The sequence below is a fragment of the Cryphonectria parasitica genome, assembly GCF_011745365.1.
Source record: "Cryphonectria parasitica EP155 unplaced genomic scaffold M406scaffold_4, whole genome shotgun sequence".
In the NCBI taxonomy this organism is placed as follows: domain Eukaryota; kingdom Fungi; phylum Ascomycota; class Sordariomycetes; order Diaporthales; family Cryphonectriaceae; genus Cryphonectria; species Cryphonectria parasitica.
In genome coordinates this window covers 4,218,205-4,237,583 of record NW_024468912.1, presented here as the reverse complement: position 1 = coordinate 4,237,583, position 19,379 = coordinate 4,218,205, and the positions used below count along the sequence as shown (strand labels likewise).

At 55.2% G+C, this 19,379-nt stretch overlaps 7 protein-coding genes across 7 annotated transcripts; 5 read left to right on the top strand and 2 right to left on the bottom strand.

Annotated features, from left to right (window-relative positions):
* Positions 1-1,188: 1,188 nt before the first annotated feature.
* On the top strand, positions 1,189-2,849 carry M406DRAFT_256250 (uncharacterized protein; the record flags this gene model as incomplete). Its single annotated transcript, XM_040917086.1, has 3 exons — positions 1,189-1,461; positions 1,566-2,267; positions 2,340-2,849. 3 exons carry the CDS (start codon positions 1,189-1,191, stop codon positions 2,847-2,849), a joined length of 1,485 nt encoding a protein of 494 aa, XP_040777329.1.
* Positions 2,850-2,913: 64 nt separating this feature from the next.
* M406DRAFT_101675 (uncharacterized protein) lies at positions 2,914-3,616 on the top strand. Its single transcript, XM_040914963.1, has one exon. It carries the CDS (start codon positions 3,119-3,121, stop codon positions 3,572-3,574), a length of 456 nt encoding a protein of 151 aa, XP_040777328.1. The 5' UTR covers positions 2,914-3,118; the 3' UTR covers positions 3,575-3,616.
* A 976-nt stretch (positions 3,617-4,592) lies between these two features.
* M406DRAFT_277258 (PIN domain-like protein) lies at positions 4,593-6,552 on the bottom strand (the record flags this gene model as incomplete). Its single annotated transcript, XM_040918306.1, has 3 exons — positions 6,388-6,552; positions 6,145-6,281; positions 4,593-6,022 (listed from the first exon to the last, which is right to left on the bottom strand). Coding segments are annotated over exons 1-3 (1,581 nt in total), but the record flags the coding sequence as incomplete, so codon positions are not given.
* A 50-nt stretch (positions 6,553-6,602) lies between these two features.
* On the bottom strand, positions 6,603-9,307 carry M406DRAFT_290817 (uncharacterized protein; the record flags this gene model as incomplete). The annotated part of the gene is made up of 3 exons (XM_040918924.1): positions 6,603-8,160; positions 8,250-8,714; positions 8,846-9,307. The coding sequence occupies 3 exons, from the start codon at positions 9,305-9,307 to the stop codon at positions 7,039-7,041; spliced, it is 2,049 nt and encodes a 682-aa protein (XP_040777326.1). The 3' UTR covers positions 6,603-7,038.
* Positions 9,308-10,012: 705 nt separating this feature from the next.
* Positions 10,013-11,650, top strand: M406DRAFT_38721 (uncharacterized protein; the record flags this gene model as incomplete). The annotated part of the gene is made up of 4 exons (XM_040924069.1): positions 10,013-10,251; positions 10,323-10,434; positions 10,544-10,718; positions 10,815-11,650. The coding sequence occupies 4 exons, from the start codon at positions 10,013-10,015 to the stop codon at positions 11,648-11,650; spliced, it is 1,362 nt and encodes a 453-aa protein (XP_040777325.1).
* A 676-nt stretch (positions 11,651-12,326) lies between these two features.
* Positions 12,327-14,215, top strand: M406DRAFT_257185 (actin-like ATPase domain-containing protein; the record flags this gene model as incomplete). The annotated part of the gene is made up of 2 exons (XM_040917159.1): positions 12,327-12,787; positions 12,877-14,215. The coding sequence occupies 2 exons, from the start codon at positions 12,327-12,329 to the stop codon at positions 14,213-14,215; spliced, it is 1,800 nt and encodes a 599-aa protein (XP_040777324.1).
* A 928-nt stretch (positions 14,216-15,143) lies between these two features.
* Positions 15,144-18,534, top strand: M406DRAFT_330188 (uncharacterized protein; the record flags this gene model as incomplete). Its single annotated transcript, XM_040920489.1, has 4 exons — positions 15,144-15,672; positions 15,736-17,225; positions 17,277-18,160; positions 18,213-18,534. 4 exons carry the CDS (start codon positions 15,144-15,146, stop codon positions 18,532-18,534), a joined length of 3,225 nt encoding a protein of 1,074 aa, XP_040777323.1.
* Between the last annotated feature and the right edge of the window lie 845 nt (positions 18,535-19,379).

Here is a 19,379-nt window from a genome sequence, read left to right as displayed (position 1 = left end):
GGGGCGTGCTATTGTGCTGTGGATGTACAGCAAATTCCTTAATCGGCATCTGTTGAGCGCGGCGTACAGCTTGACCGGATGAGAGTTGGTGGAGGTGGGGGGGGGGGGGGAGAAATGGCTAGAGAAGCAGCAAAGACAGAAATTGAAAGAATTGAGAGCTGTGTCCTTTCGGATCAGTTAGTCCTCATATCATATATTGAAGCTACAGTATTGACAAAGTGAAGAGGGTTTGGACAGAAGACTGTTTGTAACGGTGCAGCCTTTTTAAAAGGAAACAAGCAGCAGTGGTGCTATGAATATGAGTACTATGTACGTACTGCTTATGCAGTAAAACGATAACATTATAACGCGAGGCTGGGCGCGTGCACGGACCACAGCTGTACTCTACAGTAGTCCCGTCGCGGAGCGGTTTTTTTTTTTTTTTTTTTTTTCATTTTTTTTTTTTTTTTTCACGACTACTTTGGCAGCGCGCTCCACTTTGTCTTTCAACACAGACCAAGCCTACTACTTTCCACCAACCCACCCCCCCCCTCTCTCTCTCTCCCAATTAAATGCCACGTCCACTTTAAGACGCGGTGATCCCTAGAGCTTTCCATCTGCGGTCCTACGGGCCCCGGGCGACTCGACTACTCGAACCAACATCCCCGACTCGGCGCAAACGACGGAGTCCCCAGAGGAGACACGCTACTAACTCGCAGTCCGCGCCCTCCCTTCCTCCCCTTCCCGCCTTGTAAGGCCGCTTTTCCATCCCCTCTTCAATCTCAAAAAGCGGATCCACCAAACCACACACCCCCCCCTAGTCGATTCGAAAGTCAGTCCAGTCGAGATGCAGGCGCAATATCGGTCGCAGTTCCCACAAAATGTGGCCCAGAGGTCGCCGCATGTCCCTGGTCCACGCCGTGGAGGAATCGGTAAGCTTGCCCTGCCCTGCGCGCCCACCCCGAAGCAGAAGCTTGCCATATCGCGATTGCACCACGCGCAAACCCACTCTCTGTCCAACCCATTTACCCCAAAATCATCCTTTGTCATCGCTGCTTGTCACGGACTAGGCCACACGTCCGGCAGGATCTGGGATATATATATTTGTATTTATATACAATACATATATACACATCTCTTTCTTTGTACGCAGCCATGGTTTCCACGCCAACTAACACCGCGGCCATCCGTGTCAAAACAGGGCCCATGATGACCACTCAGCCCCAAGGCCATCTTCCCGCGGCGCCCATGACCGCCCAGCAGCAGGCCGAGCGGCACCAGCAGCAGACGGCCGCGCACGAGCGCGCCAAGCTGCGCGCCCGCAAGCCCACCGACAAGACCATGCCTGACGGCGTCGAGGACTGCGTTGTCAGCGACGGCGTGCAGCGGTACCGCGACCTGAGGGACTTTGAGAGGAGGCTCGATGCGACCATCACGCGCAAGAGGCTAGATGTCGTGGACTCGGTGGGCAGGAATGCTAAGGTACGCCGGACACCAATGTTTTTGGTTCGTTTTCTTAAGGTGGTGATGAGGGAGAGACAAAGAGGGTGGTACTGACTGGCAGACACAAAAAAAAAAAAAAATAGCGTTTCAAGACTCTGCGCATATGGATCTCAAATACCGTCGAGGACCAGGTCTGGCAGGCCGGCGAGCTCAACGCGGATAGCTTCGACTTCTCCACAAACAATGAATCCTCCTTCCGTGTCAAGATTGAGGGCCGGCTGTTGGACGACGACGACGACGAATTTGACGAGGATGACGAGGATGAGGCGGAGGATGGCGTCGAGGAGGATGCTGAGGAGAAAAAAGTTCCCAAGGAGGACCCCGAGGGTGGTGCCGAAGACAAAATGGACACAACAGATGCGCCAGCCCAGAAGAAAGCCAAGGCGATCGAGGCCACGAAACCCCCACAACCTCGTTTTTCCCACTTCTTCAAGGCCATGACGGTGGAGTTCGACCGCAGTAAGATGCGCAACGGCGCCGAGCAAAGTGTGGAGTGGAAGAAGCCGGACAGGATAGCGAACTCTGCCACTCCGCCTGCTGCCGCCGACTTTGACGAGCTGACGTTCAAGAGGAACGGAGACGAGAACATGAACATCACGATCAATCTGTTCAGGGACGAGGTGCCGGAACGATTCGAGCTTAGTCCCGAGCTGTCCGATATCGTCGATATGCCTGCTGCCTCGCGTGCGGAGGTCGTCATGAGTCTATGGGAGTATATCAAGCTTATGGGACTGCAAGAGGACGAGGAAAAGAGGCATTTCCGGTGTGATGAGCTGCTCAGAAAGGTATGTTTTGCAGGTGGTGATGTTGCCCCTCGGCAATAGAGCTCAGCAGACGACTAATGGTGTACACCACAGATTGTCCCGAGGGACCCAGGCCTGATCCCAGAGCTTCAGAACTACATCACTCCTCACCTGCGGCCTCTCCCCCCCGTCAAGCTCGCGTACACGGTACGCCTCGACGAGGAGTTCCACAAGAACCCCCAACCGACCATCTACGACGTACTCGTGCCCGTCAGCGACCCCCTGCAGCCACGTCTGGCACGGTTCCTGCAGCATCCACAGTACGGCATGATGCTCCAGCAGGTCAAGGGACTGGATGAGCAGCTCGCCATCATGATTCAGGCCATCGCCGACTCCAAGGCCAAGCATGTCTTCTTCAAGGGTCTGAGTGGCGACCCAGCCAAGTTCGTGCGCAACTGGCTCTCTTCCCAGAAGCGTGACCTGGAAGTGATCGTTGGCTCGGCCCCGCGTGGTGGCGGCGAGGACGCAAGCGGGGACGAGTGGAGGAGGGGTGGAAAGGACAGTGTCTGGAGGACACAGAATGCGCGCGAGTCTGTTCAGTATCTGCTCACTCGGCGGCTCTAGGAGACCTGAGAGGGAAAAATTGCTGGTACTTGAGCGGCCTGGTGGTCGGGCTCGCACGACTCGCAAACCAATCAGAAAGGAACACCGCCGACACGATTCCAGATCTATTATTGTTGAAGAAGATAAACATAGGAAGCTCGTGATCACGGTTTTTGGAATAGCCTTGAACGGTCGACAAAGAAGACCACGACTTTGTCGACGAGACGCGAGGAAAGGGGTGAAGATCGTGGTGGCTAAGCCAGCGCAGCGACAAGGAATAAATAATCTACATGCATTATGGTTGGTGGAAGAGAAAGAGTCCAAGAGCAACAAGAATCTCGACCATGAAGGAGGAAAGTCCTGGTGGAATGGGCCACCGACGAAAGGTGACAACGGTAGCAAGCGAGAATTGCGATGACGAGAACAATTCCGATTACGAGGGTTTGGTGGGAGGAGGTATTACAAAAGAGGTTCTCGTGGTCGAGTCTCGTAACATCACAACGGTAGACGGTGATTACCTTAGAATAGTGGGCGGACTGGTGGGGTTTAAGGTTGGGCGTCCTGGTTCTAGTTTCTTTTTTTTTTCTTCTTCTTTTTTCCGTGTTTTTTCCTCTTCTCTCACGCAGTGGACGCGAGGCATCTCGTTTCTAGGAGGGGAGCATGAGACAAAGAGTAAATGTTTATTTTTTCTTGGTTGTTCAGGATCGACCCAGCAGTCGAGATTTAGTGTATTCATAGTCTACTGAGATGTGAAGAACTAGCTGCAGTATCCAACACTCTCCGTCTCTTCCATTTCTGGTCCCTGGCAGCGAGCAGTGACTGGGTGATATGGTCGTCTTGGTCATTTCGGCGTTTGAACCATGTTTTGTTGTCTGCTCGCTTTCAATTCCAAACCTCTCTCTCACTCTTTGTAAGAGGGCATACAGACAGTCTTTTGACCCTCAGCAACCACCACGCGCCTGCATGTCCTGCAAGATTTTACGGAGGGGCAAAAAGAAGGAAGAAACCCCATTTTCACGTAATAGTAAAGGGTATCATCTATTCATTCTCGTAGGCGGTGGCCTGCCTTCTCTGGTCTCGCTATCAATCCTCCCCGGTGAGATCCACAATCGCCACCTCGCTCTCCCTCCACATCCGCGTCCCACCAGCGCACTTCCTCCTCCTGCCGCTGCCGCTGCCGCTGCCGGTCTTCTCCTCAGACCACCGTCCAGTTTCCGCCTCCAGCATACGGTCGGCCTCCTCGCGGGTGACTTCCACCTCCCTGACGTAACCGAGACCCGTGTCGCTCAATCTCTGCACATAGACGGTTGTGGTTTTGGATCTGAGCGCGAAGGGTGATGGTGCCGACGGGGAGGAGGGTATGCATATAGGTGCGGTGGAGCGGGGGCTGGCTTTGGTGTGGCCTTTGGCCTGGCTTAGTTTGGGGTGGGGTTGTTGAGGTGATAGAGGATGATGGCTCTTTACTGCCGCCGCCTTTGGTAATTTCTTGGAGCCAAAAGTGCGTATGTCTTCAAGCTCCTCCTTCTCCTCCTCCTCCTCCCCGTCGTCGTCATCATCCAGTACCACCGTAATCACCTTCTTCGCCATCGACTCTGAGAGCTTCCCAAAGGTCTTGATGGACGACTGCATGCCAACTTTTGGCGCCGCCTTGTCGGAACGTGTCGACCTCCCTCTCCTGGCCGGACTGGCGCTCCTGATGACAGCAACAGCCTGTGGTAATTTCGAAGGTTTTGGGGCCGCCACCGTCCCCGACTCTGTCAATGTTGTTTTTGCCGGACTAATAGATTTAGTGCTCGTCAAATATCTATCCAGCGCCCCAGCCGGCATATCTGAAGTCTTCTGCCTGGCCTGTGATTTCCTCGTCGAAACCTTGTTGTTGCTGTCGTTCTTCTTCTTCTCCTTTGCCGACTTCTTGGCTCTCTGCCCCGTCTCCCAGTCCTCGACAGCGAGCGGCACACCCAGCTTGGCAACAGATTCGGGCACCCAGACGAGGTCTGGCTGGAGCGGGTCGAAGACCTTCTTAGGGTCGGCCTTGGCCTGACCCCCCTCCCCGTCGTCAGGCCCTTCTGTCTCATTGTCGCTGTTGAGGGCCAGTCCGGACCGCCCGTGCGTGCTAGGGGCGATTTCTTCCCCATCCTCCTCGGCGTCTAGGTCCAGACTGACAATGTCATTCGGGATATAGGATATACGGAGTTCAGGTGTAGCATCCGTGCTGAAGTGCGTCCTCCTTGTCGAGATAGCCCTGACCAGCTTCGCCTCCGCCCTCTCTCTTTCGTCAGGATCATTGATGTCGTGGCCATGGAGGCCCAACAGCGCCTGGATCAGAAGACCTGGGGCCAACACCTTGATGAACTTGATGGCTCCGATTTTGTACGTCCAATCGAACGTCTCGCCAGTAAATGCGCGGAGGCCAACAATATCGACATTGGCTCTGGCAGGGAGCTCTTTCCTCAGCCTCTCAACGGTCGCGGCCTGGGAGACCACCGGATGTGTATAATACCGCAGAACCTCCATGTCCGGAAAATCCTCAGGGATCGTGAGAGCCTTGTGCCTCACGCGGAAGAACCCGCTCTCGTTGGTCCTCAGCTCGGATGCCAACTCCTCCCGCCACCGCCGCAGCGCGTCCGGGTCCGACCTCTTGATGCGACACAGCCGCCTCCCGAACCCAGCTCGGGCAGCCTCGCACGCGACCTTCACTCCGCAGCCTGGCACACCCTCGGGGATGTAGTCGCCACCGCTCATGAGCGCGACTAGCACGAGGGCCTCACGGTCCAGCCCAGCCCCACTGCCCACCCCCAGTGACAGCTCGGCAGCATCGTACACGGATACATGGGTGGGCGGCCTCGACCCGGCAGCCGTACTCTCGGCAGACCAGTTCCGCAGGGTACGCCCACACCCGAACATGATGGTGTCGACATCCTCGCTCAGCACCGCGTCGACAACGCCCTCGCGCTGCAAGAAAGCACACTCGGCCTCGGCCTCTCCTGGGGCGTCGTGGACCGCGAAGCCGAAGAGGCGGATCAGGCGTTTGGCCATGGACGCGGAGACGGTATCGCCGGGGCCGCGGCGGGAGCGCCTGTGGCGCTTGAAAGCCGGCTTGTTGGGGCCGTCGAAGACGAAGATAGGGTGGACGGTGAGAGACAGGAGGCGCACGAGGCGGTAGAAGAGGGTACGAATAGCGGGATGTGCGCCGCCTTGGTTCCCCCAGAAAAAGTCAGCAGGCATATGGTATGTATGTATGTGTGAATGAATTATAAGAGTAAGGAAGATTGAGCGACGGAGAGAGGGTGACAAAGAGCAATGAAAGAGGACATACCTCTGGCAGCTTGAGCCTGAAACGACCATATTGCAAAGTCGATGGCGAGACGCAGCGGCTGACCTGTCTCCTCGAGATGCTCTATGGCCAATTTGCAGAGCGAGACCCGCTTGCCTGGGCCGATCTCCTTGTAGATGCTGTCATACACAAGAGAGAGCGAGAAACCTTGTCAATCGTAGGCAGACACTAGGAGAAGGAGGAGGAGGAGCAGGAGGACAAAACCAGGACCAAGACAAAACTTACCCTTGGATTCCCATGATGAAACGCTTGAATATGGAGCAAAATCGAGGGGCCTGAGTTTATGCCATGATATCTTCAGGAGTGATTAGACCTAGCGTCTATACAGGCAGCAGGCAGATTTTGAATACTTGATTGGTGGTTTCGTTGTTGAGAATTTTGTGGTATTGAGTTTAGTTTGTCAATGATGTCGTCAATGAAAGAAGGAACGGACAGACGGACGGCAAGAGCAGCTTTATTGACATCTTACCCTATTGAGCCAAGAGTGCAGGGGTTGCCCGGTCTCGTTACCACAGAGACGGCTCCACTCCACCTTTCAGCCTTGTCAGCCAGCAAAACCCCAATTCATCTTGTCACACTCTAAACTTGTTCTTTTACTTGAAATCAAGAATCTTAGGCGTTGACATCAGGTGCACTCTGGGCAGTTGTGTTTTGGAGGGAATCTTGTGCGGGTGCGAAGTGCAGAGCAGACAAGGCAGAGAAAGAGAAGGTTACCCTGCTTGGCGGGTGGTCGTCTTCTCTCAAAGGATGGCCCAATTCTCAGAGGGCAGCGTGTTGTTCTTCATTGCGCCGGGGCATCGTTGTGTGTGTGACAACATTGGTACAGGAGAGACTCTTGTTGATCTCTCAACACCTATTCCCGGGCGGGTGGGGTCACTACAGAAAGACGTCGGTGGTGTCAAGCTGAAAGTCCTGCACCAGAGCCGCCCAGTCCGGCCAGTCCACCAAGCTGTTGTCGAGACCATACTCGTCCGCCACCGTGTGCTCCAAGCCCACAGCAGGACCTCCTACACCCGCCACAGAGGTGGACGATGAGTGCTCTCCTAACGCCAGTCCTGGCTCGGGCGCGCCGTCTCTCCCCAACCCGGGTCTCCTACTGTGCAGCTTCTCTCGAACGGCCACGGCCTTCTTCCTGAGAACAACTAGCACCAACAGCTTCGGGCCGAGCCCGGTGGCGGGCTCACGGGGCACGTCTTCGGCAAAGAAGGCCTCGATGGCGCCCCAGGCCCTATCAATCAGCGGGCCCTCGGGCTTCACGCACAGGTGCAGCAGGACGTATAGCATGACGTTGGTCTGCGGGTAGGCTCTCCTGGTCCAGGCAAACTGCTTCAGGAGGCCGTCGTCTTTGTACATCTTGCGCTCCAGGATCTCGAGGGCCACGTCCAGGTTCTCCTCAGTGGCAAAGTCCGAGTGCAGGCCAGCCCGCTGCTGCAGGAGGATCCACTGTAGCCTCGTGACGAAGTCGGTCTTCTTGAGCAGAAACCGCGCGCAGAACAGGGTCAGACGCTGCTGTGGGATCACCGGGTTACACCAAGCCATCCACTCGTCGAGCCGTGCCCGGAGCTCCTGGATGGTCTTGGCCCGGACTGCCTCGCTCGGGGGTGAGGTCGGCGGTGAGGTCGCAGCCATGGCCGCCAGCGTCTGCATCGTCTTGAAGAGCTCGATGGCGATCAGGGAGAAGGTCATGGTCGTCCATCCTTCCCTTGGCTTGGGCGGCGAGACCATGTCGGGTGTGAGATCTGTGTCGTGCACGTTGGCGGGGAGATCGACATCCGACATGAGCAGCGGGCCGTTGGTGTTCTCGAGACCGTAGTCCTCACCCCCTCGGCTGTCCCTGCTCAAGAGATGCCACCACAGACGGCGACGGATTTCTGCCTGGAACGGAGAGAGGCCCAGGCGCTTCCCGTCACGGTGTAGTCCCAGCGACTGGGCGATGCGTATACTAAGACCATTCAGGATCCATATTCCCTTGCCGCGGTTGTGCATCCGAAGTGCAGCCTAGAGTCCAAGTCAGGGATGACGACCATGTGCGGCGGTGGTACTATTGCCGGTGATGATGTTGTGGGAGAGATACAGCAAAGACGTACCACATAGATTGTTAGAGCATGCAGGCCAGAGATAGTAGGGCGGTCCAGGAAGTTCCCGTGCGCAAAGGCTTGCTCAAGGCCGAGCTTAAACCTGAGAAGCATGGTCTCTTTATCCTCCTTGAGGACCAGCTCCGCGTCTGCAGGCTCAAGCGAGATCGTGGAGGCATAGTAGATGGCGAAAGTCAGTGCCAGGTGCTCATAAGACGCCGACGCAGGGTCGTTGATGACCGAGTACACCTTGACCTCGTCGGTGGGGAGATGCAGGAGTCTCAGCCCGGCGCAGGTCTCAACGTTGTCCACATAGATCGACCACAGCCGCACGGCCATATGGCTGGGCGGATGGAGGCTGGCTGGTGATATCGTCGGGTCAGGCGAGGAGATAATGCCCAGAGGATTAAAAGGCGAGGGTACTACCGGGCCCGGGGTCGACTCTGGGGGCGTCAGTACAGAGTCGATGCAGTGTTCCTATTACACGTTTTGCTTTGTCAGAGACTTCTCTCGTTCTCAAAATATCTCTCTCTCTCTCTCTTTTTCTCTCTCTTTCTTCCAAACTGCAACCCCCACCATGGCATGAATGGTTTTGAGTGTATGCTGACTTCTTTGATAACTCTAGACAGCAGGACCTCGTTGAAGTACTGGCTTGATGAGCCCTTCTGTATGAGAATATCCTGTCTGGACTGACCCGGATTTTGATTCTTTCGAGACGTTCTAACTTCAGCCTCAGCATCAGCATCAACCTGCCTGGCCCTCTTGAGGCTTCTCTCCAGGTTCGAGATGCGTGAGGACATATCAGCGACTATGGTCCGCTTGGTGCGCCGTATCCGAGGCCCGGGGGGCGGGTACAAGCAGGTCCGGCCCGAGCGCCTGCAGGCCGAACATTGCGAACGCCTGTCACACCGTATCTTTCTCTGATTGCAAGGGTAACAAGAGCGGGAGAGAAGAGGGTCAGCCGCCGGCTCAACAGATGATGTTCGCCGGTCTTCTGGTTGTTCCCCTCCTTCAGCCTCCTCGGGCGGTGCGGTGGCACTCTGCCGGTCCTCTGTCGAATGAGAGCTCATGTCGGCATACTCTGGTCTCTGCCTGCCATACGTGGCCCTGGAGCGGGATGGCGGTAATAAAACTCCCCTGATGCCTTGTTAAGAGGGCCCGAGTGGGTGGGAAGTGACCCTCTTAGTCTGGAACGGCCCTTCGGTCGTATCCCGGGGCGGCTCCTTTTCAATGGGGAGGCACGACGTTGATTTTAGTGCCGAGGACGTTAGTCAGCTAACGGTCTCGGGCTTATAATGGCGTATTTTACGCCCGGTCCCGTCTGAAAACATCATCAAACGTCAACAACCCCAGAGCGGCATGAATTTTAGCCTTCTCGCTCATTTTAATTAGAGATTTTCTCTTCTTTTCTGTACCCCTAAAGCCCCTTTAGAGCCGGCGAGACTAAAAATGGATAGACCATTGACATGGATTACCTCCAGCCCGTGGGGCTGTCTCTCCGTCAAGAGTCACTTTGGCAAGGCGTTTTGTAATCGCCCCGAGGCCCCACCACCCACATCCTCCATGAGATCGTGTCGATAGGCCGTTGCTATAAAGCCGAGTCAGAGCCCCGAAGAGACTATATAATACTAAATCTACGGCCAAATCCACTTTGCAGAAAAAGTAGTTCCTTTCATTCCTTGAAAGGACGTGTGTCTCTGTATGTAGCCAGGAACATCATCGATCTTCCTCTCCGGCCTTTCTCCCTTGTTCCCTTTTCGCGACAGCACTCCACCATGTCGAACACAAGCAAAGAAAAGCTCCCCGGCGACTCGACTACCGACATCGAGAACGGTACCACCGCCGATACTTCCCAGGAGTTATCCGGCAGCGCAGATGAGAAGACAGCGGCCCCTGCCAACAATGCCTGGGGTGGCGGTGGCCTACAGCCTCCTGATGGCGGTGCAACCGCCTGGCTCTGTGTCCTGGGTGTTTGGTGTACCTCTTTCTGCAGCTTCGGCTGGCTGAATTGTACGTACAACAACAGTCCCAACCTGATACCCGTCATAGGTACTTATTATGCATCTCTTCCATACTGACGTCGAGCTTAGCCGTGGGTGTCTTTCAGGACTATTATCAGAGTGAACTCCTCAATCAGTATTCAGCAAGCACCGTGGCATGGATCCCATCGCTACAGATCTTCTTCATGATGGGTTTGGTAAGTCGTCTTCCTTCCCTTTTCCCCGCTCCTTGACTTCAGACTCTATACAGTATAGGCGACGTTCTTGGTTACTAACTCATGCTTTTTTCCCTTTCTCTTCTTCCAGGGACCATTCGTCGGCATCATCTATGATCATTATGGTCCACGCCTCTTGCTTATCGTCGGCACAGTCCTACACGTACTCGGGATCATGATGACCAGCCTCGCAACAGAGTACTACCAGATCCTTCTCGCCCAGGGCGTGTGCTCCGCCATTGGTGCTTCCTGCATCTTCCAGCCATGTAAGAAGGCCTCTCTTTCCATTCCATATCTCGCACCCCTCCCCCTTCCCCACATCTTTCTATGAATTCCCTGGCTGATCTGTCTTTTCACTCTAGCCGTGACATGCGCTGCTGGATGGTTCAACAAGAAGCGTGGTGCGGCCTTCGGCATTATGTTCACGGGATCCAGTATCGGCGGTGTCATCTTCCCTATCCTCGTGGCACGTCTGATCTCCGAGATTGGGTTCCCCTGGGCGATGCGGACGTGCGGGTTCCTCATCCTCTTCCTCCTCATCATCGCCAACCTGACCGTCCGCGGCTTCTATCCCCCGTCGCCGCACCCTGTCAGCGCCACCCAGCTCGCCAAGCCGCTAAAGGAGGTGGACTTCCTCCTCATCACCGCGGGCTTCTTCTTCTTCAGCTACGGCTTCTTCGTACCCATCGACTACCTTCCCGTGCAGGCCATCGCCGCGGGCATGAGCACCGACCTCGCCGCGTACCTGCTGTCCATCCTCAACGCCGGCTCCCTCTTCGGCCGCCTGTTCGCTGGCTTCTTCGGCGACAAGATCGGCCGCTACAACATCTATGTCATCGTCTGCTACCTGTCGGGCCTGTGGATCCTGGCCCTCTGGATCCCCGCCACGGGCAACGGCCCCCTCATCGCCTTCGCCGTCCTGTTTGGTTTCTTCTCGGGCGCCTATGTCTCCCTCATCACACCGCTGGTCATGGCCATCTCGCCGTTCCCTGAGCTCGGGTTCCGCGTCGGCATCGTCATGTTGCTCTGTGCCGTCGCAGGGCTCACAGCGAACCCCATTAATGGTGCCCTCATCGACGGGGCCAGCGGCTGGCTGGGTATCAAGATCTGGTCGGGCGTCTTCTGTGTGGCCGGTGCCTCCTTTGTGCTCATGGTCAGGGTGAGACGTGTCGGGTGGAAGCTGGCTGCTGTATATTAAGAAAGAAAGAAAGAAAGAAAAACGAGAGTCGTGATATTGAGACGCATGATGACTTTTTTTTTTTTTATTCCTTTTCTTGTTCCTTCTTGCTATCTGGAAATTTTGGCGTTTCGGCCTTGGAAGAAAAGAGGTTTGTGGCTTGATGAATGGTCGCATTATGGAAAAGCGAAAACATATGCATCTGGGACGGAATAGATTATAGACAACGGGATGAAACCTCAAGTAGTATATGATGTATTAGATATTGCTCCTCTCAGAATCAAAAGACTGATTCCCCTCACACCTGCTGCATCCCTCTCGATCCTCTCTAACGCATAGCAAGTAAATAGATTTTTAAAGGAAAAGATTCAATAAAACTTAAAAATGGAAATGGCCCTTTCTTGGTGGGAGTCAACTTGAGTTTTCTTCTTGTTTTCCCTTCTTCTTCTTTCTCTCTTATATTTAGTCGTGTCTCGCCTGACAAGGCGAGGTCATCATGACAATAGGTATTTCTGCTAGGGTTCGGGTTCGGTACGTACCCCCTGCCTTGCAAACCAGCATCGCGCATCACTTCTCAACATCTTGTCTTGTTCCACCTAGTGCAGATCAACAAAAACTCAACTTACATAGAAACGACACATATTTGTCGTATGCAGGCCTCCATCTCTCCTCAGGTTGTCCTGTTCCAACAGAAAAGATGGCGGCCCCCAGCCACACCCTCCCCCACCGCGCCGTCTCCTCCATCCGCGGCGGCGCGACGGCCAGCATCAACACGTCCAATGTCACATCCGCCTCCGGAGACGCCAGCGGCGGCAGCAACCCGCGCACGCCCCTCCGCGCGATCCCGCCCATGACGCCGACGTTCAGCTCGCCGTCTAGCCTGCGCGCTGAGGACGAGGTGCTGATCGTGGAGCTAGGGGCGCGGCGGGTGCGCGTCGGGTTCGCGGGAGACGCGGCGCCCAAGGCGTCTGTAGGGTGTGGGCCCGAGCAGGCGCGGCGGGTCGGGGATTTTCGGAGGTGGGAGGTGGGTTATGAGGATGGTTGGCGTAGGAGAGGGTGGGGGGAGGAGCATGAGATGTGGCGCGCGGATGTGAGAGGGTTGGATCTGGGCCTGGTGGGGGATCGGCTGGAGAGAGCGCTGCGGGAGGCATATAACAGGTAGGCCCTGTTTTGCCGACGAGGAAGAAGGCGCAAATAGAAAGAAAAACTGGCTGGGCTAACCTTGGTTTGGGCTTGTTTTGTTTTAGGTACCTCCTCATCGACTCGCGCCCGCGGAGGGTCGTTGCTGTGCTGCCGTCTGGCACGCCCGTACCACTACTGGCTACGATGCTGGCCACGCTCTTCAGCCGGTTTCACACACCTGCCGTGTCGCTCATGTCTTCATCCGTTGCCTGTGCCGTCTCAGCTGGCGTGCGATCGGCGCTGGTTGTCGACATGGGCTGGGCCGAGACGGTTGTGACGGCCGTGTACGAGTACAGAGAGGTGCAGACCTGCCGGAGCGTTCGTGCTGGCAAGATGCTGGTGGAGAGGACGCATGATCTGCTGGCGTCTGCCCTTGGTGGCGGCCAGCAGACTTCTTCGCCTGATCCTCCTATAACGTCTGACAGCGACGAGAGGACGGAACGCGTGGTCTCGTTTGAGGAGTGCGAGGATGTTGCCACCAGGTTGACGTGGTGCAAACCTGCTGGCAGAGATGCACCATCACAAGAACAGGAAGAGGGCCTGCCGACAGTTACGGAGCAGGACGAGTCAGAGGCATCGACGGCGACACCGCCTACGACTGCGGTGAGACCATCGAGCACCTCGATTCCACTGACCTCAACGTCCCCTCCGACGAGACTCGACATGACCTACAACCAGCTTTCCATTCCTGCCGAGACTACATTCTTCGACTCGCAACATCCGCCACCATTCTTTGACGACAATGAACTGCCACTCCCGCTGTTGATCTACCGCACTCTGCTCAAACTTCCCCTAGACGTTCGAGGCATCTGCATGGCCCGAATTATTTTTACTGGAGGATGTTCTAAAGTCCTTGGCCTGCGTGGCCGGATCCTCCATGAGGTGAGCCAGCTCGTACAGGCCCACGGCTGGGACCCTGTTCAGGGCAAGGGGGTGGCAGCCTACAAGACCAACCCAAAATTACGACGAGGGAGCAGGCAGGCAAGCAGCGACGACGACGGGCCGACGGGTGTGCCATCTCAACAAGACACCGGTGGCGGTGGCGTAGGGGGCCACGAGCAGGACGGCGTATGGGTAGACGCGCCGTCAGATGCACAGCAGGAGCCAGATCCGGTCGAGGAGCAGGTCCGGCGAAGGAAGGGCGAGAAGAGGGGCCTCCAGGGGCAGCTGCGTGTGATCGAGTCCCTCGGGGCGTGGAGCGGGGCGAGCCTGCTCAGCCTGCTGAAGGTACCTGCCCTCGCGATCGTCGAGAGAGAGGCGTGGAGGGAGCAAGGCGTTATCGGTGCCTCGCGGCCGGGCGAGGTGGATCAGAAGATTGCGCAGAGGCAGAGTATGGGCGCCGGAGGGCTGATGAGAAGCGCTGCGGGTGCAAACTGGACGTTAGGCGTCTGGGGATACCTGTAGTAGACTTTTTTCCCTCCTTCTTGGTGGGCAATGGAGGAGAGAGAACCAATCACCTGGCTCAAAACAGCTTCTTCCGACATTGGTGAGTTGCCCAGGGCAGAGTCTTCAAGCAGGTGTTGGTAAGGTCGAAGCTGCGAAATGGCAAGCTTCGTGCTGCGCATGATGCTGTGGAAGGGACAATGTTGTCTTGAGGGTACAGATGACAAGACATTTGCCTGATGAAGGCTAATCATGTGGTAGCAGTGCCCATGTTGGATGGGAAGGCACAAGTATCACAAGCAGAGGAGCACTCTCCCAATACAGACAGGCCTGCTCAAGACAGACACTCATACCACAGGAAGGCGCCTCCCCCTTGCCCCAGTCATGGTTGATAAATATTGATCTTCATATTCTGCCCAGTCCTCCTCTTCAAGCTTTATTGACTTTCTCCTCACCACCAAATCACCCTCCCCGCACGAGAACAACATCACCAACCTGTCCCTCCTTTTTTTGATCGCCACCCCTCGTTTTCTGCTTGAGCAATTGGGCCAACGGCTGTGTATTGATACCATTTGATGTTTTGCTGCCCCAAAGTTTCCTTCCTCCTTCACTGCCGACCTTCAATCATTCACTTCTGTTGAGAGGCCACCTCAGACAGACAAAAGAAGGGACCGAAGGACAAAATCTCCACCATTGTGTGAACGTGTGAAATACTAATGCCACAAGAGCTGGCTGGTCGATCTTGGTCCCCACTATTGCCTTCGCAGACACAGTCTTTCAGTAAGCTCTACTACATATTGCTTCTGTCTTTTTACCTGCGTTGTTCCTTTCACCTGAACTTCTTTCTTCCTTGGCCTTCCTACCTGCCTTCACCACCACAGCACCACAGCATCACCCTTCCTTTTGTTTCCCTTTGCTAGCCCATCTCCTGGGTTTTGCAGCATTCAGGATGGCTCCAACCACGCCTCGAAAGAGAAGCAAGCTCCTCCTGAAGTCGCTATGGGAGCTTCAAAAGAACGACGTCCCCATGACTGCTGCCACCCTCCTTGAGGTCAAATACCTGCTACGGAGCTGTCGAAGATGCACCCTCATCGAGGTCAAAACTCCTAGGCCTCGTGCCAACATCATCGATCCCATCCCTTTCAGCATCGACAATGGCACTGTTCCCGAGTTCATCCTGTGCCAGCTTTTAGACCAGAAACTGATGGACTCACACAACTACCAGGACACCATAGCTCTGCCCGCTGTTCTCTCTGTACTTCAGCTCACGTATACGACAGAAGCTCCCAACAGGCATTGGGTCTTTCCCACTCAGTTCCGCTGGCACTGCTCCAGGACACACAGAACACACATCATCTTTGCATACACAGACATCAGGATGAAGCCCAACACGTACAGTGTTGAGGAGCTGCTTGATCTGAGAACCATTGCATCTCCGGACTCCATCGCTGCTGTTGCCTTTCGGGACAACGAGCTTGGTATGCCCACCATCTACAGTGTCTCGTTCCTTTTCCTTTTGGCATGCCCTCTCCGTATCCCAGCTGACGATTTTCTGGTAGCAGAGATGCTCCGCACCAAGTCGCGTGTCAGCTCCCGCAGCTACAACTCGAATACCTCCAATACGAACACGCTGAAGCGTAGTGGCAAGCGCACCGGTGACGACTCCTCTTCTACCACGTCTGACGAGGTCGTCTTCAAGGGAACCATGAGCCGCCGCGCTCAAAGGCCTGAGGCTGTCCAGCCTGTCCAGCCGTCCTCGACTGCCACGGCTGACGCCAAGATGACTGCTGCTTCAGTCTCTGAGTCTGATCAGGCCGCGGAGTGGAAGTACCAGGGCCGAAGCAGCTTTGAGGGCGCCAACAATGAGCCTCTGTCTGCTCCGACCGGTACCAACGCTCAGCAACACGAGGGGTTCCAGCGTTTCTATAAGGCGGTCGTCTCGCCCACACACGTTCGTGTCACCGCTGGAGGACGCATCGTTCCCAACACGCGCAACACGGTCTCTCCTACCGCCAAGCGCCCCAAGGATGGTGAGAATGTCCACAATGGCAGCCAGCCCGAGCCAACTCCCGCCACAGCCCCGAAGCAGCCTGTCCATGTCGTGGGAATGCCGCACCCGATGCATTTCTTTTATCCTGGTTTTCACCCAAGCATGTCTCCCATTCACCCCATGACTGGCATGCCAATGCCTATGATGCCCCACGGCTACCCGTTCCCCATGCCAATGCCCAATGCACCCGCGGCACCTGCCACGCAGGAAGCCTCACTCAAGGAGAACCAGGCCAAGCGGGCTGAGGAAAACATGAACGGTTCTTCTGAACCTGCGTCGGTCAAGGCGGAGATCAGGCTCTCGCCTCCCGAGCAGTTCGACCACGGCAGGCCCTTCATGTACAACGGGCAGCAGTGGATGTTCCCCATGTTCCCCTCGCCGTACCCAGGATATATGGGCATGCCGCCTCCTCCAGGCTACGCGGGCCCTCCCCTCCCAGGTACCCCCATGATGATGCCTCCTCCTATGACCATGGCCTCAATGATGGGACCCATGGGGCCAGTGGGACCTATGGGCCCGGTCGGCTCGATGGGACATTTTGGACCGCAGCCGCATCAGGGTGCTACACAGCCCACGAACACGGTGCCACTTTCGTCTCGCCAGCCGACTCCACAGCCACACTCTCAGCCTCCCATCTCTTCCATTCGCCCAAGTCAGATCACTCGGAAGCAAATTGATGGCCTTCGAGCCAACCTCAAGTACCATGAGGACCAAGTACAGTACAACAAGCACCAGATTGACGAAAAGGACATGGAAAACAAGATCAATCTACTACAGGCTGATATAGATCGCTTTGAGCGTGTCTTCAAGGCGCAGTCTGAGTACGAGGAGAAGCACTACCCCAAGTCTGAGAAAGTCAAGGAGGATGTCTCCTCATCAGGTGGTCGAGAGTCAGCACCATCCACCAAGACATCCCAGTCTCAGTCCGAGGAGAGCAAGGAGAGCAAAGCAACAACCATGTCCACCCACCCTCAGCCCAAGGTGAGAAGGAAGTTTGCCTCTCGTGACTCAGTTGGTCTCAATTCAAACAAGAGCAGCACTGCCTCCTACAATGATGAGCCTGGCCCTGATCATCATCGGCTGATGGTGAACACCGTCAGGAAGACTACCCTGCCCAGTGGTGCTGCTCTTGCACCTGTCTTTCAGCCGCGCTCTGTGTCAGCCTTCACAGTGCCAGTGACCAAGGATCCAAGCAAGCACTGGCAGTCAGCCAAGGCTGGTGAGGACATCACTCAAGAGCAGCTTGAGGCTGCAGAGAAGAAGCTCGTGGCTGCGGGCGCCAAGGCCTGGAACATGTCTCAACAGGTTCAGGAGCTTGCCAATCCGCCAGCCCAAGGCCAATCACCCAACCATGGCCGGAACAATCTTGGCGAGCCTTACCTGGTCGGCACTCTACCTCAGGATGTGAATCCTTACTCTGTTCATCACCGAATTGAGTACGAGTACAGTCGCAAGTTGACTGATGAAGAGCTGCAAGCCCGCCACATGTACTGGGGCAAGGCTTCTCGCTCTGTTAGCCAGGGCTTGCCCAAGTACGATGGCAAGAATTTCTACCCTCCCTCGCCAACTAAGAACATTCCTTGCAGTGGATCTCCCCAACGGTCACGCAGGCCTATTGATGTGCCTCAGATCAACTATGGATACCCTCATCAGAATGACAAGGGCGTTAAGCTTTCCCCTGGTGTCGCTCCCAACGATAACTTGTTGAAAGCGGAGGAGGCTGACAACATCAGCAACGACCCATCCATCAGTCCTTCACCATCTTTCATCAGCCAGGCTGAAGACCATAGTGAGGAGTTCGAGAAGGCACTGGCTGAGACCAAGTCCAGTGAGATGGAATCCGAGGGTTCTCATTGCAAGGATGTGAGCGAGACGAGAAGTGCGGACTATCATGATTCAAGAATCAATGGGGCTGCGTATGATTTCCGCTTCCAGCTCTCTGGTGTTTCCTTCTGACAATTCATACAGGTCCAGAATCTGGCACAGTATGCTCAAGAGGGGTCTTACAACCAGCGAGGTCCTTCCCAGCACTGTCAGCTCTACCACGGCCCAGGGCTACCTCCCACAATTTACCGGTCATGCTGCTGCCTCCCTCAGCCCTACCATTTCTGGTACCATCAGCTCCCCCAGCCGAGGCTCCCCGTCCAAGGATAATGAGACTAACACCAATGGTACTTCTACCTTCATGACCCAGAAGGTTGTGGAAAATTGCCCTCCAGCTCCGGCCGAGCGCCTCTCTGATACCCTGCTCAACATGGTCGGCATCAAGGCATCCGCTTGGGCCGGCTAAACCACCACTCCAGCATGGCCAGACCAACTCAGTGCCTTATTTCAGCCGTCAACAATTATTGTCACGCCGCAACACTACCGAGCACCTCGGTCATCTTTTCAACACTGTCGGATGGCCCTCGGGCCTCGGCCAGTGTGAACATCAATATTTCATGTCTTACAACGCATCGGCCAGTTGCCTGGCTGTTGCACACACACATTGTTGTTATTCATTTTGTCAATGTATGATAGGAGGGGTTCATATAACTCCTTTTCTCTTTTCTTTTGTTTCTGTCGTTGAGGGGGAGAAATTTTGATACGAATGCAAGATGGAGGCATGTGAACTTTGGCCGCTGGCGACATGGAATTAAGCTGGGCAAATGAGGGAGGACTGACCGCACCAGATGGTATCACAGTTCAGGATGATGAGGAAGAATGTCACAGTCTATTCAATTGCCCACAACTTTGGAGGGAGCATCTCATAGGCAGAAAAAGGCACATCCTCTGATTTTTAGACCGTAGGGCTGTTTAGTTCAATAAATGTAGTGACATTCTTCTATCAAACCAATTCCGGTAATCCATGGGTGAAATTGGTGGTAAATCTCGGATACAAATTGGGGGAACGTCAACGGACGTATGCTCAAGTTTACAACTTGGAGGTAAAAATGGCTTTGCCTTGCACGCAAACTGCTGACCGTGTTCTTCAAGGGAAAGTATTGGCAGCAGCAAATGTTCATTCAGGTAGTCAGACTACGATGCGGTACATTATCTTTCAGTCGACGAATGATTATAACATTGATTCAGCTACATGCTACGTCTAAGCAATAGAGAAGGACATTCAAAGAGACTGATGTACCTCACCATCAA

Bases quoted from the DNA above. Each gene is read 5' to 3' on its own strand.
- M406DRAFT_101675 (XM_040914963.1), top strand. From the start codon at position 3,119: ATGCATTATGGTTGGTGGAAGAGAAAGAGTCCAAGAGCAACAAGAATC.